At 37.3% G+C, this 19,747-nt stretch overlaps 1 protein-coding gene across 1 annotated transcript in view; it reads left to right on the forward strand.

Moving 5' to 3' along the window:
• The window catches only part of LOC145280002 (A disintegrin and metalloproteinase with thrombospondin motifs 3-like), a 307,054-nt gene that overhangs the window by 235,570 nt on the left and 51,737 nt on the right, over positions 1 to 19,747 (forward strand). Inside the window, exons 9-14 of the mRNA XM_080131625.1 lie at positions 2,826 to 2,969; positions 6,847 to 6,979; positions 8,808 to 8,921; positions 12,293 to 12,435; positions 14,400 to 14,463; positions 17,832 to 17,937. Of these exons, the coding sequence (XP_079987751.1) occupies positions 2,826 to 2,969; positions 6,847 to 6,979; positions 8,808 to 8,921; positions 12,293 to 12,435; positions 14,400 to 14,463; positions 17,832 to 17,937 (704 nt within the window). The remainder of the gene's footprint in view (positions 1 to 2,825; positions 2,970 to 6,846; positions 6,980 to 8,807; positions 8,922 to 12,292; positions 12,436 to 14,399; positions 14,464 to 17,831; positions 17,938 to 19,747) is intronic.

The following is a 19,747-nucleotide window of genomic DNA, read 5'->3' on the forward strand; positions in this document are numbered from 1 at the left end:
ATGAAACTCAAGTCCCTTTCGAAGTAATCTCCTCCGGCTACAATACACTTGTTGTACCGTTCCAACAACTTCTGGAAGATCCCATGGTAAGTCCTCTTGTGTGAGCATGTCAATGACCCTTGTCACATTTTTTTTTTTTTTTTTTTTTTTTTTACAACTGAATTTCACTAAGTACTTTCTTCACTATTCTTCGGGTCCTTCCACATAATCTAAATAATATGAATAATCAATCATCTCAAATTTCAGAATCGTAAATAGAATAAGAATTCAACGGATCCAGGGAGATGTTATAGGTTGGGATTAGGAACACGAATGTATTCCCAATATGTTAGTTTTGTAAGCATCTGATTATTTTTATTATTCATGAGACGTAGATAGCAAACGTGTTATCTGTGTGCGGCTGAAATATCCATTAACTGCGTGTAAAAATACTGAAACGAATTTTCCGAAAATGTCTTCAAATTCTTACTGGGCGTGATCGTTAAGAACCGTGATCTCTAGTATAGAAGTACTTAAGTGCCAACAACACGAAAACACACTTCATAAAAAAGTAAGTTGCCGTGATTGGGTCATATATCATGGTTGGACGGTTGCTGGTACCCATGCAAAAATTTATTTATGTAAAGTTTCTCAATACATACATACACATATCTATATATCTATAAAAGTGTGTGTGTGTGTGTGTGTGCGCGCGCGCACGAGCATTTCCCTACCAAATAAGGCTGTCAATTTTCGTTCTAAAGACTCGAGATTTGACATAAGGAGTATTGAGATTTGGAAAAATCTTTTTAATCGGTTTTCGGCCAGAAATTTGGCTGTCAACGATTTGACCTTTGACAACTCTACCAAGCTCCTTCGCCAATTTTGGGTCTAAACACTTGAAATTTTACATAAAGGGTATTCAGAGATAGGGCAAGCTTTTTAATCGGTTTGGGTCGAAAATCTGAGCAGCCAAGTTCAAAAGAGTAGACCTTTGCGGTGTCTAGCAAACTACTCAGTCAATTTTGAGCCCAAACATATGAAATTTATACATAACGGATATTCAGACAGGCGGCAAGCATTTTAATCAGTTTTGGGGCGAAAATTTGGCTGTTGATTTGAGATCAAAATAATTAATGTTAAGGGGTCAAAATTGGGGTCAAAATTTAAAAAAAGGCCTGCGGTCTCTACGAAATTTCTCAAATTTTGGTCTAAACATTTGAAATCTATATATCTATAAAAGTGAACGTGTCTGTGTGTCTGTGTACATTTCCCTACACAATAACTCTGTCAATTTTCAATCTACAGACTCGAAATTTGATATAAAAGGTATTGAGATTTGGGAAAATCTTTGCAATCTGTTTTTGGCCAGAAATTTTGCTGTAAAGTTCAACGATTTGACCTTTGAGAACTCTACCAAACTCCACCGCCAATTTTGGATATAAACAATTGAAATTTTAGATATAGGTTCCTTGGACATGAATCTAACTTAATAACTTGATTCGAACCCGAAACAGTAAATGTTAAGGGGTCAAAGTTTAAAAAGTTGACCTCTGCGGTCTCTACCAAATTACTCAGACAATTTCTAGTCTAAACATTTGAAATTTTACATAAATGTTATTCAGAAATAGGGCAAGCTTTTTAATCGGTTTGGGTCGAAAATTTTTAGTTACTAATATATAAATGTATGTTTGCATGTCTGCCTAAAACTTTCGACAGAGGCGACGGACTTTTACAAGATCAGTATCATTTTGAAGTTCGACCTTTCAGACGACAAATATCGGAAAATTGGCTAAAAACATATTTTCATCTTCAACTGGGTACTTTTTAAGGGGGTCGCTTTTTCGCCGATATTTTCGAAAGTCATCCTCTCCTTTCGATTGTCTAGCCTTGATTTAAACCTACGTCACTTTCGGTTTGGCGGTGGTCGTAATAGCAAAGACGTCAGGTTTTTTCCCCGTTCTTTTCCTCCTATGTGGTACGGATTCGAGCCTGCCTTCCTACAACCACTTTTTTTTTTCTCAACATACACCTCCAAACACCCGGGCAACGCCAGGCTGAAATGCTAGTCTTAAATAAAGTGTATTCACATGTAGGGCAAGTTATGAACAGTACGTAGGGCCTGAGCAAAGCAGGGCTGAACTGTGTGTGTGTGTGTGTGTGTGTGTGTGTGTGTGTGTGTGTATATATAATATATAGATATATGGCAATTAAGCTATACAGAATTTTAAGCCTTCTATCCTCGTGAATATTCGTCAGACTAGTACATAGAATCGATGTAACTGCCCGTATTTATATATTCTTTCAGTGCTGAGTTAGTCAATCAGATTCTTTATTATCAAACCCATGATACAAATAAAAATACCGATCGTCATTAATAAAATTCTCAGATCTCTACTGTTATATAAAAGTCGTTGTGTGAGTTCCTTCCTCATGTGTTCCGAAACGGCTGAGCCTATCTCCTGCAAATTTCATACAAAGGTAATTTATATTTCTTGCAGTGTTCTTAGACTATAATTCACAATTGGTCACCCATCTGGTACTGACCAGGCTCAACGTTGCTTAACTTCAATGATCTGACGAGAACCGGTGTGTCAACACGATTATGCCGTATATGTTATGATTCTATAATAATAATAATAATAATAATAATAATAATAATAATAATTCTATAATAATACACAGCAATCTGCATAAATTAAAATATCATGTTTAAGCGTATTGTATGACCGGGCAACGCCAGACCGGGCGTCCAGCTAGTGTGATATTAAAATGCGTTGTTGCTTTTGATTTACTGTTTATTTAGTATTAGACTGTTTTTTTTTTTTATTTGCTTCTATTTTCAGTTTTGGTCTTCGGCATGACGGACAAGGTAATCACTGCTATGGCAGCAAGTACAAAGGAAGCATCATGGCACCAATGGTGGAGTCCACTTTAGATCGGTTCTATTGGTCTGATTGTAGTTCGGCACGGATGCGTCACTACGTTTAGTAAGTACACGAATACATTTTAAATTTTTATGAAAATTGCTCCAGACAAGGCATTAAGCCACTTGATGTAAGAAGATAAACAAATGAACTACTTCAAAGTCAAAAACTTGCTAACTGTCTAAGTTCTTGCAGTGGGAGAAAATTAAATAGCTTCAAAAATTAGAATAGCATCTTCTTTTACTCGAGGCCCGTTCTCCACCAAGTTGAGAGTTTAATTTTTTTTTTTTTTTTTTTTTTTTTTGCAACCGCCCGCGACGGTCTTCAAGTTCTGAACCTTTATATTCGTCATCGCTCACGATCGGGTTCAAGCTGAATTATGATCTTTAGTGATAATAAAACGAGAGAGAAAATATAAAGAGAAAACACACACACACACACACACACACACACACACATTTAAAATAAAGAGACCAAAATCTTATTTTGTTTTTCAAATCCCGGTGTCAGTTAAGTTTGACTTTTTTTTTTTTTTCTACCGGTGTACCCGATGTCTCAAACAATCTGGCCCGGCAGCTGTCAGCTTCTGCCAACCTGAACAGCGTTGATGTGAGCTAACATTTCGAGATGAAAACAATAGGAAAACGAATTTCTCTTCAAGTACAAGACAAGTCTGGTATAAGGGCCCTCAGATATGGGGAGCTGAGACACACCCGTAAAAAGGGATCTCCGTCATAATGCATAACGTCAGTGTCGCACACTACATGACCGTCAAAGGCATGCAGAAATCGTAAATCAGTTGGTGTCTCATTGCATTTACAACAGAATCGAAACAAACCTCGCTTTCCTGAAAAAGCGAGGTTTGTTCTGAAAAATCGACAGTCTCTTTGTATTTAATAGACATGCCAGTTTTAATATTTCTACGTGTTCCATATTTACGCAATCTTCAGTGTAGGAAATGATAATTGTTGTGTCGTGGCACAATAGAAAAAAGAAAAAAATCGAGTCGAGGTTGGTTTAAGGAACAAGTGTATTTAACATCACAGGTACAAAGGTAGGAAGCGGGTATAACTGACTTGCACGCAACTAGTCAGTGATAGTACTGTCTCTTTTTCCATCGGTGTAGGTATTACTCTCACTATATATAGTGAGAACCGGTGTAATTTCCCTTGTGTTAGAAAGGCGGGTGTAACAATTACCAGAGACCAAATGATTCGAACTCAGTTGTTAAGTCACTTTTGGCTCCACAGCCTGATATTCAACAACTAGGTCAACTCTGTTCCGTCTGCCTGCTTCCCACCGGACTACAACTTGGATGTCTTCAAGTCCAATGTTAACAAATTCCTAATGAACCGCCCCCTTAAGTAAACACTTCATCAAATCTCCACACTAACGTACTATACTTGCAATAACCCTTATCCCTGAGTGGCTTCCTGGCCTTGATAAGTGGTGATCACTGTGTAAAAAAAATAAATAAATAAATAAAATTTAAAAAAAACATCAATTAACACTGGAAACGAAGATAATTCAACTTCATATAACTGTTATATTATGAACCTTTTTTTTTCTAGAATTCAAATGCACAACAACATATTTGGGTGTAAGCAACAGTCCGTTTTTATTCCTTGTTGTTTCTCTGTTATGGTGGAGAGAGAGAGAGGAGTGGGAGAGAGACAGAAGTATATCGTTGCGTCCGCTTGGTTGACAATCAAATCCCAATCTGCCAATCTTTTCGGTGTCCCTTTTTCTGTCAACTTTTAAAAACATCAACATAACAAGATTCCTTTAACTGCTACATTCTTTCTCAAACAATAACAAATTTTGTTTACATTCGTGAGGAATATTGAAACAATTTTGGTTTAGCTGTCATATTCCTCACATTCCATCCGCAGACGCATGCCACATTTTTATCCATATAAATACACATATATATACTAGCTTGTCAACCCGGCTTAGACCGGGCCCTTTGTGCAACATAACGTTGAATCCGTGAGACATATACAGTAAGCTTAGGCATATAGTGGTCGAGAGCAAAGACTGAAAGATCGCTTTAAACCTAGTTTGGCTGCTTATTGTAAATTCTCATAGCGGCCCAATACTTGTCTTTAGGGGAGCGATAACAATATTTTTTATATAAATATTGATTATTTTTTTTACCTCCAGGCACAAGTTTTCATGCTTACGTAATCTTCAGGGTATGAAATGGTAATACTTAATGCTGGTTGAATGAGTTGAACCAAGTTGCAAAGTCACGTGTGTGCGCGCGCGTGTTTTTACGTGCGTGCGCGCGCATAAAGGTGACTTTACCATTCGGTCCAAATCATTTGACCGACATTATTGTAAAGTCACCAATTTTATATATAATATATATATATATACACACACACACACACACGGCACAATCACGTTGACACATCGGTTCTCGCCAGATCACCGAAGTTACGCAATGTTGAGCCTGGCTAGTATCAGATGGGTGACCATTTGGGAAGGCTAGGCGCTGTATGTACCGCGCCGAGTCATAGAAATTTCCAGGTTGTTATCTGGGGGCGCATTTATTCGCTGGGAGAGATGCAGCCCCCCCCAGTCTTCGTTAAGACATGCATCTAGGGGAAGGAACCTCTGATGTAAAAACCTGCAGTCTACTGTATACTCTGTCCTGTGGTTCTTAACCGCCAAAGGTTAGCAGTAATACTAAGGTGTCTAGTTCTACACAGTCTTCACCACTATAAACAAATGTGTGTGGATTTCTGAGCAACGTAGTTGTTGTGGCGGAAGCTCATACGTTGAAATCGACGTGAGAGTCCATCATAAAATATTACACAAGTGTGGAAGAAGCGAGTCATGAGAGTATCAAACTATAAAGAAAATCCTTTTTCACAAAAATGGTTCATCGTGATCACAGGTCGCATGTAGAGTCGGAAATTTATTCTCTTTCAGATAAACTTGACGTGAAACGAATAGCCTGCACAAAAAAATAAAAGAATGAAATTAAAAAAAAAATGGAGGCAAACGAATAAAATAGAAAGAGGTATTGTTTGAAAATAAAGAAAATCTTTTATTTACAATAGGTTGCAAGTTTTTCCCCTTTTATAGGCACTCAAATACAAAAAAACGCCAACTAAAAAAAAATAGCAATAAAAAAAAACTGGTTTACAAATTGTAAACGTTATCACAACGAACGACTACAATTGTTAAGAAAATTAAGTACGAGTAATTCCTAAATCATGCTCACAATAAATTTAAAGGAACGCACTCATAAGACAGTTCCTTTGCCTTTTTTTTTTTTGTCTGTTTAAAGGCTTTGAAATCACTCCAAATTTGTTTCCATCAAAATACGCGCATACCGTTGCCGCGTATATAAAAGTCTAAGGAAGTGTTCACCTCGTTGCGACCGGTCTTTTCTTTTTGCCGGTTTGTACTTCTAGAAAGAAAGGCCCAGGAACCCTCGTCCACAGAAGGCAATGAAGTATTCGTCCATTCTCAGCACCGCAGGGTTCGAAAGAGGCAGATTTTCGTGCTGGAAGCAGTGACGTCATTTAAGGAGCTAGGCTTACGTTTTTTTTAAGGAGCTAGGCTTACGTTTTTATTCAAATTAAAGAGAGTTTCGTACGAATCCCAAATATACGAAACTAAGTTTAATAGATGCACAAAATACAGCAAATACAACTCCTGAAGCAGAATAAATATATGCCACATATATACATGGGGATGCAGAATTGTTGGTACAAAAAAAATCCAACAAATTTTTGAGACCCATTATGTTTATGCAAACAATAAGTCTGGCCTAACAAGATATACTTTGTTAATAAATTTATTCGAAAATGCTTTTATTGTTAAGTCATTGATCAAATACTTATAAGCAAATACGTATAAGCAAATACTTATAAGCAAATAGTGCCATTTGAATCTTTTATCACTTAAAATTTTCTTCATTTTGCAGTCATCTGTCCTGTTTGCGAAATAATCCGAAAAGAAGAGTTTGGCCTGTCTTGCCCACACCACTTGGAGTCAACTGGGATTTAGATAGTCAATGCCGACAGGAGTTTGGGGAAGGATTTAGAGTATGTGGAGCTGTAAGTATACCATTTAGCATGTATATAAACAAAAGGGACCTATAATTAGTCTTCTATTCCGGACTCAACGATAGGTTTCTTTTGTTTGGACTTCAGACCGACGGTCTTTTTTCATAATATAACATGGCTGCTCTTTCTGAGTAATGGTTTCTCTCTCACTCTCTCTCTCTCTCTCTCTCTCACTCTCTCTCTCTCTCTCACACACTCTCTCTCTCTCTCTCACTCTCTCTCTCATTCACTCTCTTACTCTCTCACCCTCTCTCTCTCACTCACTCTCTCTCTCACACTCTCTCTCACTCTCTCTCTCACACTCTCTCTCACACTCTCTCTCACTCTCAGTCACTCTCTCTCACTCTCAGTCACTCTCTCTCACTCTCAGTCACTCTCTCTCTCTCAGTCACTCTCTCACTCTCACTCTCAGTCACTCTCTCTCTCTCACTCTCACTCTCAGTCACTCTCTCTCTCTCACTCTCACTCTCAGTCATTCTCTCTCTCACTCTCACTCAGTCACTCTCTCTCTCACTCTCACACACACACACACACAGATGGACTAAATATGAGTTTGCTTTTAGACTTTTATTTGTTGCATCGCTATGTATTTATCTTCTTTTTTTTTTTTAATTGATAACTTTTCGATTTTCTGAGTCTACGGAAGAAAATTCTGGCATTGACATAGAGATATTGGTTGTTCTTTTGTGAACGAAACAGATCCGTAATCGTACGGAAATTTATTGTTTAAAAAAATGTTTTCTAATGTGATCTTTTCTTCTTGCATATCTCTTTTACGTGAATCTTTGTGTAACGTTACACACGTAGGCCCAACACGCTGTAACAAGGTACATCACAAGGAATATGGGACAAGTAATAACTCGGCTGCTTTTTTACGTAACGACATTTATTTCATTTTCACGCCATGCGTGACTTCTCGTTACGGCTGTGGCATCACCCCCGTCTCGAACGTGATCCTTCTTTTCCAAGATCCCTTCTCTCCTTTTTATAGTCTATCTTCGCACACAGCTCGACATTTGCATACATGCGACCTCGCTTCGTTACATTTGAATTTCGCAAATATGCTGTTTGCCTTTGCATAATCTGTGGCGACCATCTTGGATGCATTATAGGGTTACTTAATTCAACTATCTATTAGAAACGTGATAAACATACGCACGCACACACATACATATATATTTATATGATTATAAAACCCTGTGGACCTTGCTTGCTTTCTTGCTTGATTGTATCTTGTTCTCGACGATCAGGCAATCCCGTCTTTTAAAAAACGGGATAACAGGGGAATTTGTATGTATATAGACATGGCTCAGAATAAGGAATAATGGTGCAGACTTGTATGTTTTTGTTTCGATTCGAGCTGATTGCACCCAAGTCATATATTAGTTTTAATCTCACTGCCATATATTAGGTTTAATATAATAATAGATTGATAATTGTCTCTATAATAATAAATACGTACTCTGCATGAATCGTACTATCATATTTAAGCGTATCTTACGATTGAGCAACGCCGGGCGGCCTGCTAGTATATATAACCATATAATATATCCAAGATCGCCGCCATAGGTTATGCAAATTAGACAGGCTACCGTTTGCTTATCTTGAAAATGTGTCGAACATGCAACAATATTTATACACATCAGAAGTGCTCATGAACAATAGTTCAAGTGCTGTGATCAAATTCATTATAGAAGATCTCCCAAACTACAACATGAACATAGTCGGCGCCTAAACAGTTAAAGGATGTCTGCTCGTTGGGTTTTATGTTTTCTACATTGTTGTCTCTTTTTTAAATATGTTTCCATTTTTTTTCCAGTTCCGTGACCGGGATCCTTGTACTCGTCTTTGGTGCAGTCATCGGACTGATATCCAAATGTGCAGAACAAAGAATGGACCTCCACTTTCAGGCACAACATGTGCTTTCGGACAGGTGTGTAGAATTGTAAAATGGTTCCATATCTATGACGTATATATTTGTTACGGAAGGCCGTAACGCATTTATTTAAATTACGAAAGGTCATGATGCATTTGTTCTCGTCACACAAAGCCGTACTATGTTTGTAGTTGCGCAAATCCGTAACACGTCTGTTGTTGCGCAAGTCCATAACACGTCTGTTGTTGCGCAAGTCCGTAACATGTCTGTTTTAGATGTGCAAGTTCGTAACACGTCTGTTTTAGATGCGTAAGTCCGTAACGCGTCTGTTTTAGATGCGCTAGTCCGTAACGCGTCTGTTGTAGATGCGCAAGTCCGTAACGCGTCTGTTGTAGATGCGCAAGTCCGTAACACGTCTGTTTTAGATGCGCAAGTCCGTAACGCGTCTGTTTTAGATGCGCAAGTCCGTAACGCGTCTGTTTTAGATGCGCAAGTCCGTAACGCGTCTGTTTTAGATGCGCACGTCCGTAACGCGTCTGTTTTAGATGCGCAAGTCCGTAACGCGTCTGTTTTAGATGCGCAAGTCCGTAACGCGTCTGTTTTAGATGCGCAAGTCCGTAACGCGTCTGTTTTAGATGCGCAAGTCCGTAACGCGTCTGTTTTAGATGCGCAAGTCCGTAACGCGTCTGTTGTTGCGCCAGTCCGTAACTCGTCTGTTGTAGATGCGCCAGTTTGTAACGCGTCTGTTGTAGATGCGCAAGTCCATAACGCGGCTGTTGTAGATGCGCAAGTCCGTAACGCGGCTGTTGTAGATGCGCAAGTCCGTAACGCGTCTGTTGTAGATGCGCAAGTCCGTAACGCGTCTGTTTTAGATGCGCAAGTCCGTAACGCGTCTGTTTTAGATGCGCAAGTCCGTAACGCGTCTGTTTTAGATGCGCAAGTCCGTAACGCGTCTGTTTTAGATGCGCAAGTCCGTAACGCGTCTGTTGTTGCGCCAGTCCGTAACTCGTCTGTTGTAGATGCGCCAGTTTGTAACGCGTCTGTTGTAGATGCGCAAGTCCGTAACGCGGCTGTTGTAGATGCGCAAGTCCGTAACGCGGCTGTTGTAGATGCGCAAGTCCGTAACGCGTCTGTTGTAGATGCGCAAGTCCGTAACGCGTCTGTTGTAGATGCGCAAGTCCGTAACGCGTCTGTTGTAGATGCGCAAGTCCGTAACGCGTCTGTTGTAGATGCGCAAGTCCGTAACGCGTCTGTTGTAGATGCGCAAGTCCGTAACGCGTCTGTTGTAGATGCGCAAGTCCGTAACGCGTCTGTTGTAGATGCGCAAGTCCGTAACGCGTCTGTTGTAGATGCGCAAGTCCGTAACGCGTCTGTTGTAGATGCGCAAGTCCGTAACGCGTCTGTTGTAGATGCGCAAGTCCGTAACGCGTCTGCTGTAGATGCGCAAGTCCGTAACGCGTCTGCTGTAGATGCGCAAGTCCGTAACGCGTCTGTTGTAGATGCGCAAGTCCGTAACGCGTCTGTTGTAGATGCGCAAGTCCGTAACGCGTCTGTTGTAGATGCGCAAGTCCGTAACGCGTCTGTTGTAGATGCGCAAGTCCGTAACGCGTCTGTTGTAGATGCGCAAGTCCGTAACATGTCTGTTGTAGATGCGCAAGTCCATAATACCCGTTTTCTCTAAAGAAAAGAATAGGGCACGTTAAATAGTTTCATTCACCCTGCTTTAATCTTGGAGGTATTGGAGTGTCTTTTAATACTGAAATAATATAGCATACCATGTTAATTCAGTCGGAATAAGCTTTTCTTACGCCTCAATTCCCATAGTTCTTTGGATCATGAAATCGATCGACGAAATATTATTTTCCACAAAAAATTCTACCTTGGATCTGTACTATTCGTCTGTGGAATAGGCTTGTCCTGTTTGGAAGGGATCAATTAAACTAAACAAACAAAAAAACTAAACTCAGAATTGAACAACACTTAGCGCTAAATCACTAACTGCCTAAACCTACCAAGCTGAAAAACCTGTACCTCCTCACTGGCATTGCGCTTTCAGATGTTAAACGGGAAGTTACCAGCCAAGTAAAGGTCACAAGTGATGAACGCTATCTCCTCCATAGATGTGAACTAACGGTCCAATGACTGAAGTCAAGAAGCTTCTTTATCCATTTCGAACCTCAAACAACATCACATGAAAATACCAGACCACAACTACGCTCTTCACATTATGGCATATGTAATACGTACTATTTGATTCTTCGGACTACCGCTCTCACCTGGAGTATCATTTTCACAACGTTTCGGTCGATGTAACCACCGACCTTCTTAAAGTGTATCTTATCGAACTCTGGAATGTTTCTTTCAAACTCGGGAATTTCGATGGAATTTCGAACGAAAAATACAATTGCGAATTACTTAGGACCACTATCCAGTCATGGCAGACGGAACGAGAGCATGCTACCCCCGTGATGTAAATAAAGGGTTCAGTTCGAAATTACGTCCAAATTTCCAAGTTCGACAGAAACATTCCAGAGTTCGACAAGATACACCTGAAGAAGGTCGGAGGTTATATCGACCGAAACGTTGTGAAAGTGACACTCTAAATCAGAACAGTAATCCGAAAACCCCAAAATACGAATAACCAATCCTAATCTGAAAAATTCAGAAACGTAATATTTTCATACAATTTGAAATATTCATACAATTTGAAATATTCATACAATTTGAAATATTCATACTATTTGAAATATTCATACAATTTGAAATATTCATACAATTTGAAATATTCATACTATTTGAAATATTCATACTGTTTGAAATATTCATACTGTTTGAAATGTCCCTACAATTTGAAATGTCCCTACAATTTGAAATGTCCCTACAATTTGAAACGGCCATACGATTTGAAACGTCCATACGATTTGAAACGTCCATACGATTTGAAATGTTCATACGATTTGAAATGTTCATACGATTTGAAATGTTCATACGATTTGAAATGTTTATACGATTTGAAATGTTTATACGATTTGAAATATTTATACGATTTGAAAATATTTATACGATTTGAAAATATTTATACAATTTGAAAATATTTATACAATTTGAAAATATTTATACAATTTGAAAATATTTATACAATTTGAAAATATTTATACAATTTGAAAATATTTATACAATTTGAAATATTTAATAAAGAAATATCTAAAATACTATAGACTTTGACCCTATCGAAACAAAATGGTCTGAAAAAGATGTTGTTTTTTTATTCTGACTTGTTGATGGCTTTAAAGTATTTTTGTTTTTGATCGATTTTATGTCAATCACACCGAATATTCATCATAGCTTTGCTTTACATTGCGTAACGTTTGTTTACACGTGATATAATTCATCATGTTCTTTGTTTGTTTTTTCATTTTCACCTGCAGTGGTGCCTGGATGGTGCATGCCAGTATAAAAGCAATTTGATTGCTATTAATGGATCCTGGGGGTCATGGGGAAGCTGGGGGCCATGTTCTGTCTCTTGCAACATGGGAGCTCGTTTCCGGCAACGACGGTGTAATAACCCCAGGTAGGTACATTTTTCAGATTTGTGTGCCGGAAAAAGTTATTACAAAAACAATTTTCGAAGTGCTTTTAGAAGTATTGGTATTAGGATTTCCTTCATATGTAGCATTAATTGAGAGAGAAAACTTAAATGGATATGGAACGTGAAGCAAATCACGATAATTGTAAACAGTAATAAAAATAATTGAAAAGAGGGAAATTGGAATTTAGGGGAAGATTAGCATCATACTGTAACCTTCAGATGTGTATTTATTTATTACTATTATTGAAAGTGGTTTTCACCTGGACCAAGCCTGTGATTGCTTCAAATTTTTGTTATTTTCTTAGTGAGTCACCATTTATTAAGAGACCACTCAAGATAAAAGTCTATCATTGCGAACCTCGCCGTAGCTCGAGATAAATGCAAAAGAAAAGGATACAAGTTCCCACTTAAAATCCGGTTTCAAAATTCTTCTTGACACTTTAAATCAGTCAGACACGTCTTCGTCAATCAATCAAACCGAGCCACTGCATCCCAGCGGTTCTGCTCTGCCCGGTTGGAGTATTGTTTTTATAAATTCTCAGAGGTGCAGTCTACCAGGTATTACTTTCAATATTTGAGAAGGGATTAGTGTATCGCTTACCGCCTGTTGCACCCTTTATGAGAAATACCGAGGAGGCTGCTCGGTATCTTTGTGCCATACCTCTATTAGAATAGAGAAGGGTAAAACTGGAACTGCAGCAAAATGTGGAAGCTAATTCCCTCTCTGGCGTTGCCTGGGTGGAGATATAGTGACGGTGCAGCCTTTATAGAAGAATTCAAATATATGAAACTGAAATGCATTTTGATTGATAAAATTTTCGTAACTAAATGATTGGTTTTAAATAGTATTTTATTTTGTGCTATTGGATTTTTTTTTTCATAAGTATTCGATTAATAATAAAAAAAAATAAATAAGCACATGTCACGTAGAGGCGAGAATCACACGCAAACGCTCAATTTAATTATCACATCTCATCCGTGTGACCACAGAACAAGGTGTTTCAGGCTGAGATTAAACCGAATATATATATATTTTTTTTTTTTCGACAGTGAACTTCTATCGCCTTCTTCACAAGTCATGAGTCAGGGAGTTTTTACTATTCATAAACATCAGCTAGGAGTAAAGTGTGGTATCTGTTCTGGCTCTACACTTATTCTATTATGTACTCAATCAGAGAAGTCTTTCTAAACTGAGGCAATTTGCTTTGTTCCAGTCCAGAATGCCGTTTCTTGTGGAGCAGGATTTTTCCCACATTAAAAACCCTACCCTTCTGTGTAGGCAATTAAATAGCAACTACCGAAGATTTTTGACGCTGTTTTACAATTTGTGATTGTGGAGGGGGAGACAACTCTCGTTTACTAAGAGATTCGTTCATTTTTTTTTTTTTTTTTTTTCATCTAATAATTTAGGACGCTCGATACGATATTTTTTATTAAATCAAAACATTAAAAAAAAAAAAAGAAAGCTGCGACGAATTTTTTTTTTTTTAAATGTAACAAAGTTAACATTAATAATACAAAAATGTAGTCTTTACGCGACTATTATGAGAATTGTTTCTGTTTTCATATCATAATTTACGACGCTAAAACCAACGATATTTTGATTAGATAAAAACATTAAAAAAAAAAAAAAAAGCTGCGGCAATCTTTTTTCAAGATTTTTATTTTTTTTTATTAATCGTCCCAACACTACTGTTACGCCTTACTATTATGCCAATTACACCTAAGATGAAAACAGTGATCTTAATAATCCAAATAATTGAAATTCCTCATCTAAAAAAAAATTCAGAAATATAATTCCCTTATTGTTTGTGTTATTTGCAACTTGATCGATTTCGCTTTTTTTTTAATTGTTTTTTTTTTTATTTTATTATTTTTTTCATTCTATTTTATTTTATTTATTTTATTTATTTATTTAATTTTTTTTTTTTTTTTTTCTTTCTTAGTCCTGCTTTTGGTGGATCCGAATGCGAAGGGAAACACGAAGAATTCAAAACGTGCAAAAATGATGTAAGTAAAAATGGCGCCTCTTTAGAGGTGCACCGGCATAAAAAGGTCTCCTATTGTTCCTATTTACTTGCCTCCTCACGAGGTCGGTTTTTAAAATGTGGGGAAAACCCAGGTTCCCCCCCCCCCGCGAAAAAAAAGGGGCACTCTGGATAGGAACAAAAATTTAAATTGCCTCAGTCTAGAAAGATTTCTCCTCCTCTGATCGAGTTCAGGAACGGCGAAGTGTAGTATCATAACAGATACTACACTTTATTCCTAGCTAAGAGACCAGGAACGTTTTAAATTAAAAGATCTCTTATTGTTGTAGGTTTATCTTTTTATTATTATTATTATTATTATTATTATTATTATTATTATTTTGCCCAGTTTAGGACTATGTACCCCTAATAAGCAACAATTCCCAAATTCGATAAAACGCAGCTGAAATAGATTAGAGGTTACATCAACCGAAACGTTCTGGATGTTCTTTATTTTTTACGTTCCGTGAGCGATGCTTCTATAAAGGGAAATAATTAGATACAGCGAGAGCATTGCCAAGGCTGCTGCGAAAAAGGTGAGCTCTCTCTACCATTCTAGAAAGTTACTTACGTCTGAAAGTATCCTGAATCTCTACAAGGCCACAATTTGCCCATGCATGGAGTACTGTTGTCACATTTGGGCTGGTGCAACTGCTGCTGGTCTCTCACTCCTAGACAGGATACAAAAGAGAGTCGCCAACCTGATAGGTACTGAACCGTCATCTAAGCTTCAACTTCTGTGCCATCTACGAAATGTTACATCCCTCTCTTTGACAAGTATTTTAATGGTGGATGCTCCGACGAACTACAAAGCCTTGTGCCTCTTCTCCTTAAATACCTCCGACAAACCCGACAGGCAGCAAAGTCCCACCCCTATACAGAAATCCCTGGATGTAAGAAACTCTTCTACTCTAATAGTTTCTTCGCTAGAACTGTGAGGTTTTTGAATTTCCTTCCGAGTTCTCTAATGCAAATTAAGAACGAGTACTTCCAAAACAATGCATACAATAAATTCAACGGATGTATTAACAAGTTAGTAGAGAGCCTGTAAAGCCATTTGCCTTTTTAACTGTCAGTTTAGAAACTTCCAAATTACTTCAAATTTCTTTCCCTCAAAAATCGCATTTATCGCCGTCGTATATATAAAGTTATAAGCAAGAGTTCGCCTTGTTACGACCCGTATTTACTTCTTGCCGGGTTCTTCCAAGAGGGAGGCTCGGGAATTCTTGTTCATGGCAGACAATGAATGAAGCACACGTCCACTCTCCTAGTCGGCAGGATTCGAAAAGTTCGATTTTCGCGCTAGATTTCGTGACGTCAATCCAAAGGAGCTAGCATTGTTTTGTTTTTTTTTATTAAAAATTAAAGGTAGTTTCGTACGAATATCAAAAGGTACAAAATCAAAATCAACAAAGGTAGAAAATACGGAAAATGAAATATATGAACCAGAATAAAAACATAACAAATATATACGTGGGTATACACAATTGTTGGTACAAATAAAAATCCAACATCCCCGTTCCATTAATTAATGAAAAACCTCTATACAGTGAGACCTTAGACACATGAGGATAGTGTCTAGTAGGCATTCAAGTTCTCTCCAATGGGCATTCAATGCAATACAGTGTAGACGACATGTACAGAATAAACATGTGTGTGTGTGTTTATTGTTTTATTTTATTATAATGTTACTAGCATCAGTGTGGTCCGATAGACGTTCCGTATTGTATGATATTTCGGGAACATTTTCTTTCATCAGATGTGCGTTCAACTTTAATTTAAACATGTACACGCAGGCCGTTTCTAGCTAGAGTGAGTTGGTCGAAATAAAAATGTATTTCAAATCAAGTTAAATGTTCAAATTTTGCTTCAAGTCCATTGATCTTCTTTAAATGTTATCGCCAGTATCAGCTAGAATATGTGTGATTTGTTCTGTTCTCATTACGTATATTTATTTTAAAAAAAAAGAAAACAATGTTCATTTATTTTAGACTAGCGGGTGTACACGGCGTTTCCCAGGTGGAGAGAGGTAGTATACGAAGGATATTAAACAACCAACTCTCAGCCGTAAAAAAAACTCTTTTCTTCAATGAAAATAACAGCGAGTACCCGTGCGAGCGCAAAAAAAGACGAAGTGGCCAAGCTCGAACTTGTAACGTGAAAGAGGAAAAGGAGGTGAAAAAAGCAAACGCGCTAGTTGCCACGGCAACTTATGACGTCATGGGCCTTTGAAATAAGTTTTATAAACGTACGTTGAGATTGATAGGCGTATAACTTGCAAAAACGTCGACGAAAAAACTAACCCTTCCTTGCAAAAAAAAAAAAAAAAAATGGCCCAGTTGACCGGACATAATTCATCTTTTGGGGCAATTTTTAGATAGTTTTCATCCGAGAGAGCGATCTTTCTAACGGCATGATTTTGTCACGGTCGACTGCGCCTGTCAAAAGTTTTTGCAGGCTTACAAACACACACAGACTAACACACATTTTTCCTTTTATAAAATAGATTTAATTTTTATTATTCTTCACACATTTTTGCGTTCACATTTTTCGGTGCTTGTGCAGTTTTGGAATTATATTAAAAAGGAAGATAAAGAAAAGTTTCTATGATGTACGTACTTGTTATCGGATGAAGTTCTCATAAAAATCGCTTCATTTAATCCAGTAGTTTTTCTTTTTCAGACGAAAATAAAATTTTAGTCAGATCCATTACTACGCAGCTATCTTAGAAATTTCAGCTACGAATAAAAAGGAATTATCTCCCCTGGCGTCCTCCTATTCATAGAAAGGCGCCAAGGGAAATAACTTCTTTAAATTCTTCAAGGTTTTCCCAACTTTGACGAGATTATTTTTAGTTTTGAATAATTTTAGGTATTTCTTTTATCTTTCTGTTTTTCTTTTAAAATTTATTAATAAAATTATTAGAACTTCATATGCGTTTTGACCATTTTCAAGAATTAGATGGAGTTATCTCCCCTGGCGTCCTCTTCTTCGATGTTGAAATTGTCAAGATGGCTGCGACACGATGAATGTGGTTAACATTTGATTTTCCTCTGTAAAAAAAAAACAATCTACTTGATCAAATTAAGCAACTTTTTTTAATCTTAATCTCATTCTATAACGGGCATGTACATTATACAGATTTTTTTAAATATTCGTTTTATCATATCTTTGGCTAATCTCCATAAGCACCCATTTTTCAAGTCAAATGGCGGCAATTTTTCCAAGAGAGGTTACGTCGGCAATCTTCGAATAAAGGAATCTATATGGATAGCAGAATTTGCACCCAGAAATTAATACTTAAGACCTAATAATTTATACCTTTTTTTTTTCTATTTTTTCTTTTTTCAGTATTGTACAAATTATCCGGACATGCGAGCTGAACAATGTGCCAACTTTGATGGTTACGTCATCGGCCGCAACAGGCATACATGGAGGCCAATTCAGTTTGACAACGGTAAACAACTGTTTATATAAATCGAACAGCTGTATGATTTATGTGTGAGATCCAGTTATACTTTTGTCTTAATAAGCAGTTGCAATAATATTCGCCTACACGTCGTGTCTGAAAAGTATCAGGACTGTTTGTCTCCCTTTATTACCCATTAAATCCAATGCCCTTTGCGATTTTAGTATAACGTTTTCAGTTTCTAGAAATTCTTTGTATACGTTTTTTTTTCTTTGTCCACTTTTTTTTTGCGCACGTCTTAATTCTTTAGTGCTCTATTTTTTTTTTTTAATTATTTTAAAGCGATAACCTTCATTTTTCATTATATGCGTGTTTGTGAATTCCTTTTTCTCATTGTACTTCTTCGTTGCCGCCGTCGCATATTCGTATAATAATTGTCGCATTAATTCGTTTCGTCTTCTTCATCCGTATGCCGGTGATTCGTCATCAGTGGAGCTAGACAAATACAATTTTTTTATGTGTACAGAAAAGGAGATAAAGACATTCGTTAGGAATTTTATTTTCAGTTAGTTTTCGTGAAAAATAGTTCATACATGAGAGAGAGAGAGAGAGTGTGTGTGTGTGTGTGACTTGTAATCACTAAACTAAAATCGAAAATTAGAAATTTTGAATAAATAAACAATATATTTTAATTGGGATTCATTATTGAGATGAGTATTATTTATTAATGTTATTTATTGCGGACTATTATTCTCAGGTGAAAATTGTTTGTTTGTTGCGGACTACTATCCCAGGTGAGAATTGTCTGAAGATAGCGGTTTCAATCCTACCTAAAGCCGGTCAGAAGCTTACTTGGCCAAAAACGTGGTGAGACGACAACAACTACGGAAGGCAGTAATTGCAGTGAATGCCGTCAGGAGATTCAGAGTTCCTATCCCGTCGCGGTTACCACCTGACGAAGGCCAGAGGAATAGTTGACCGAAACGTCGTGAAACAACTAAGAAAAGATTAGGATAATAGTCCGCAATGAATAAAATTAATAAATAAACAATAATTTAAAAAATAAAAAATACAGCACGAGTCTGATCTTTTCACCGTCATGCTTTGAACTTCATTTTCACCGAGCTTCTTAACAGTAACGCGGCATGGATTATATATCAAAGTGTGTTTGCTAATTCTCATGACATTATGATATAACGTCATACTTACGAATACAACAGTCACAAAACACTAGAGTCCGCAAACCACCCCCTAACCGTCATAAAACTCATTGATTGTCGAAAATAATTCTAAATATATCTACATCTACTGTTCAATCCAGTTATCGCTACAGCTTAATTAGAACTACACCTTAGCTCTCTTTTGTCTGCGTTAAGGAACAAATTCCAATCCAAACCCCTATTTCTTTTGTTACCCGACAAACTTCTTTTTTATTTATTTATTTATTTTATTTATTTATTTTTATTTATTTATTTATTTTTTTGCTATATTTTGTTTTTCTCGCCTACTTCCTAGCACTTGGGGGACACCGATAATATCACTGTGTTAGTTGGACCTATACTTAGTCCCACTCTTCTCAAAATTAATACTAGCCGATGTACTCGATATCCGACATAGGGCCATTCATTTTGTAATACAATTACCCATTGAATCTAATGCACTTATAACCTTTCTCTGCTGTACTTCTATGTACTGCCCCAATAATTCTATGTGGTGTGACTTTTAGATCCATCGCTACAGCGTTTTTATGTCCTAGCTTCTACAAAAGGGGGCATCTGCTGACCGCTTCCCTCCTACCTATATCTTTTGTTTAAAAATAAAAGCAAGAATATAGGTAGGAGAAAAACGGCCAGCAGGA

The sequence above is a fragment of the Euprymna scolopes genome, chromosome 7 (assembly GCF_053919585.1).
Source record: "Euprymna scolopes isolate OS-2025 chromosome 7, ASM5391958v1, whole genome shotgun sequence".
NCBI lineage: Eukaryota > Metazoa > Mollusca > Cephalopoda > Sepiida > Sepiolidae > Euprymna > Euprymna scolopes.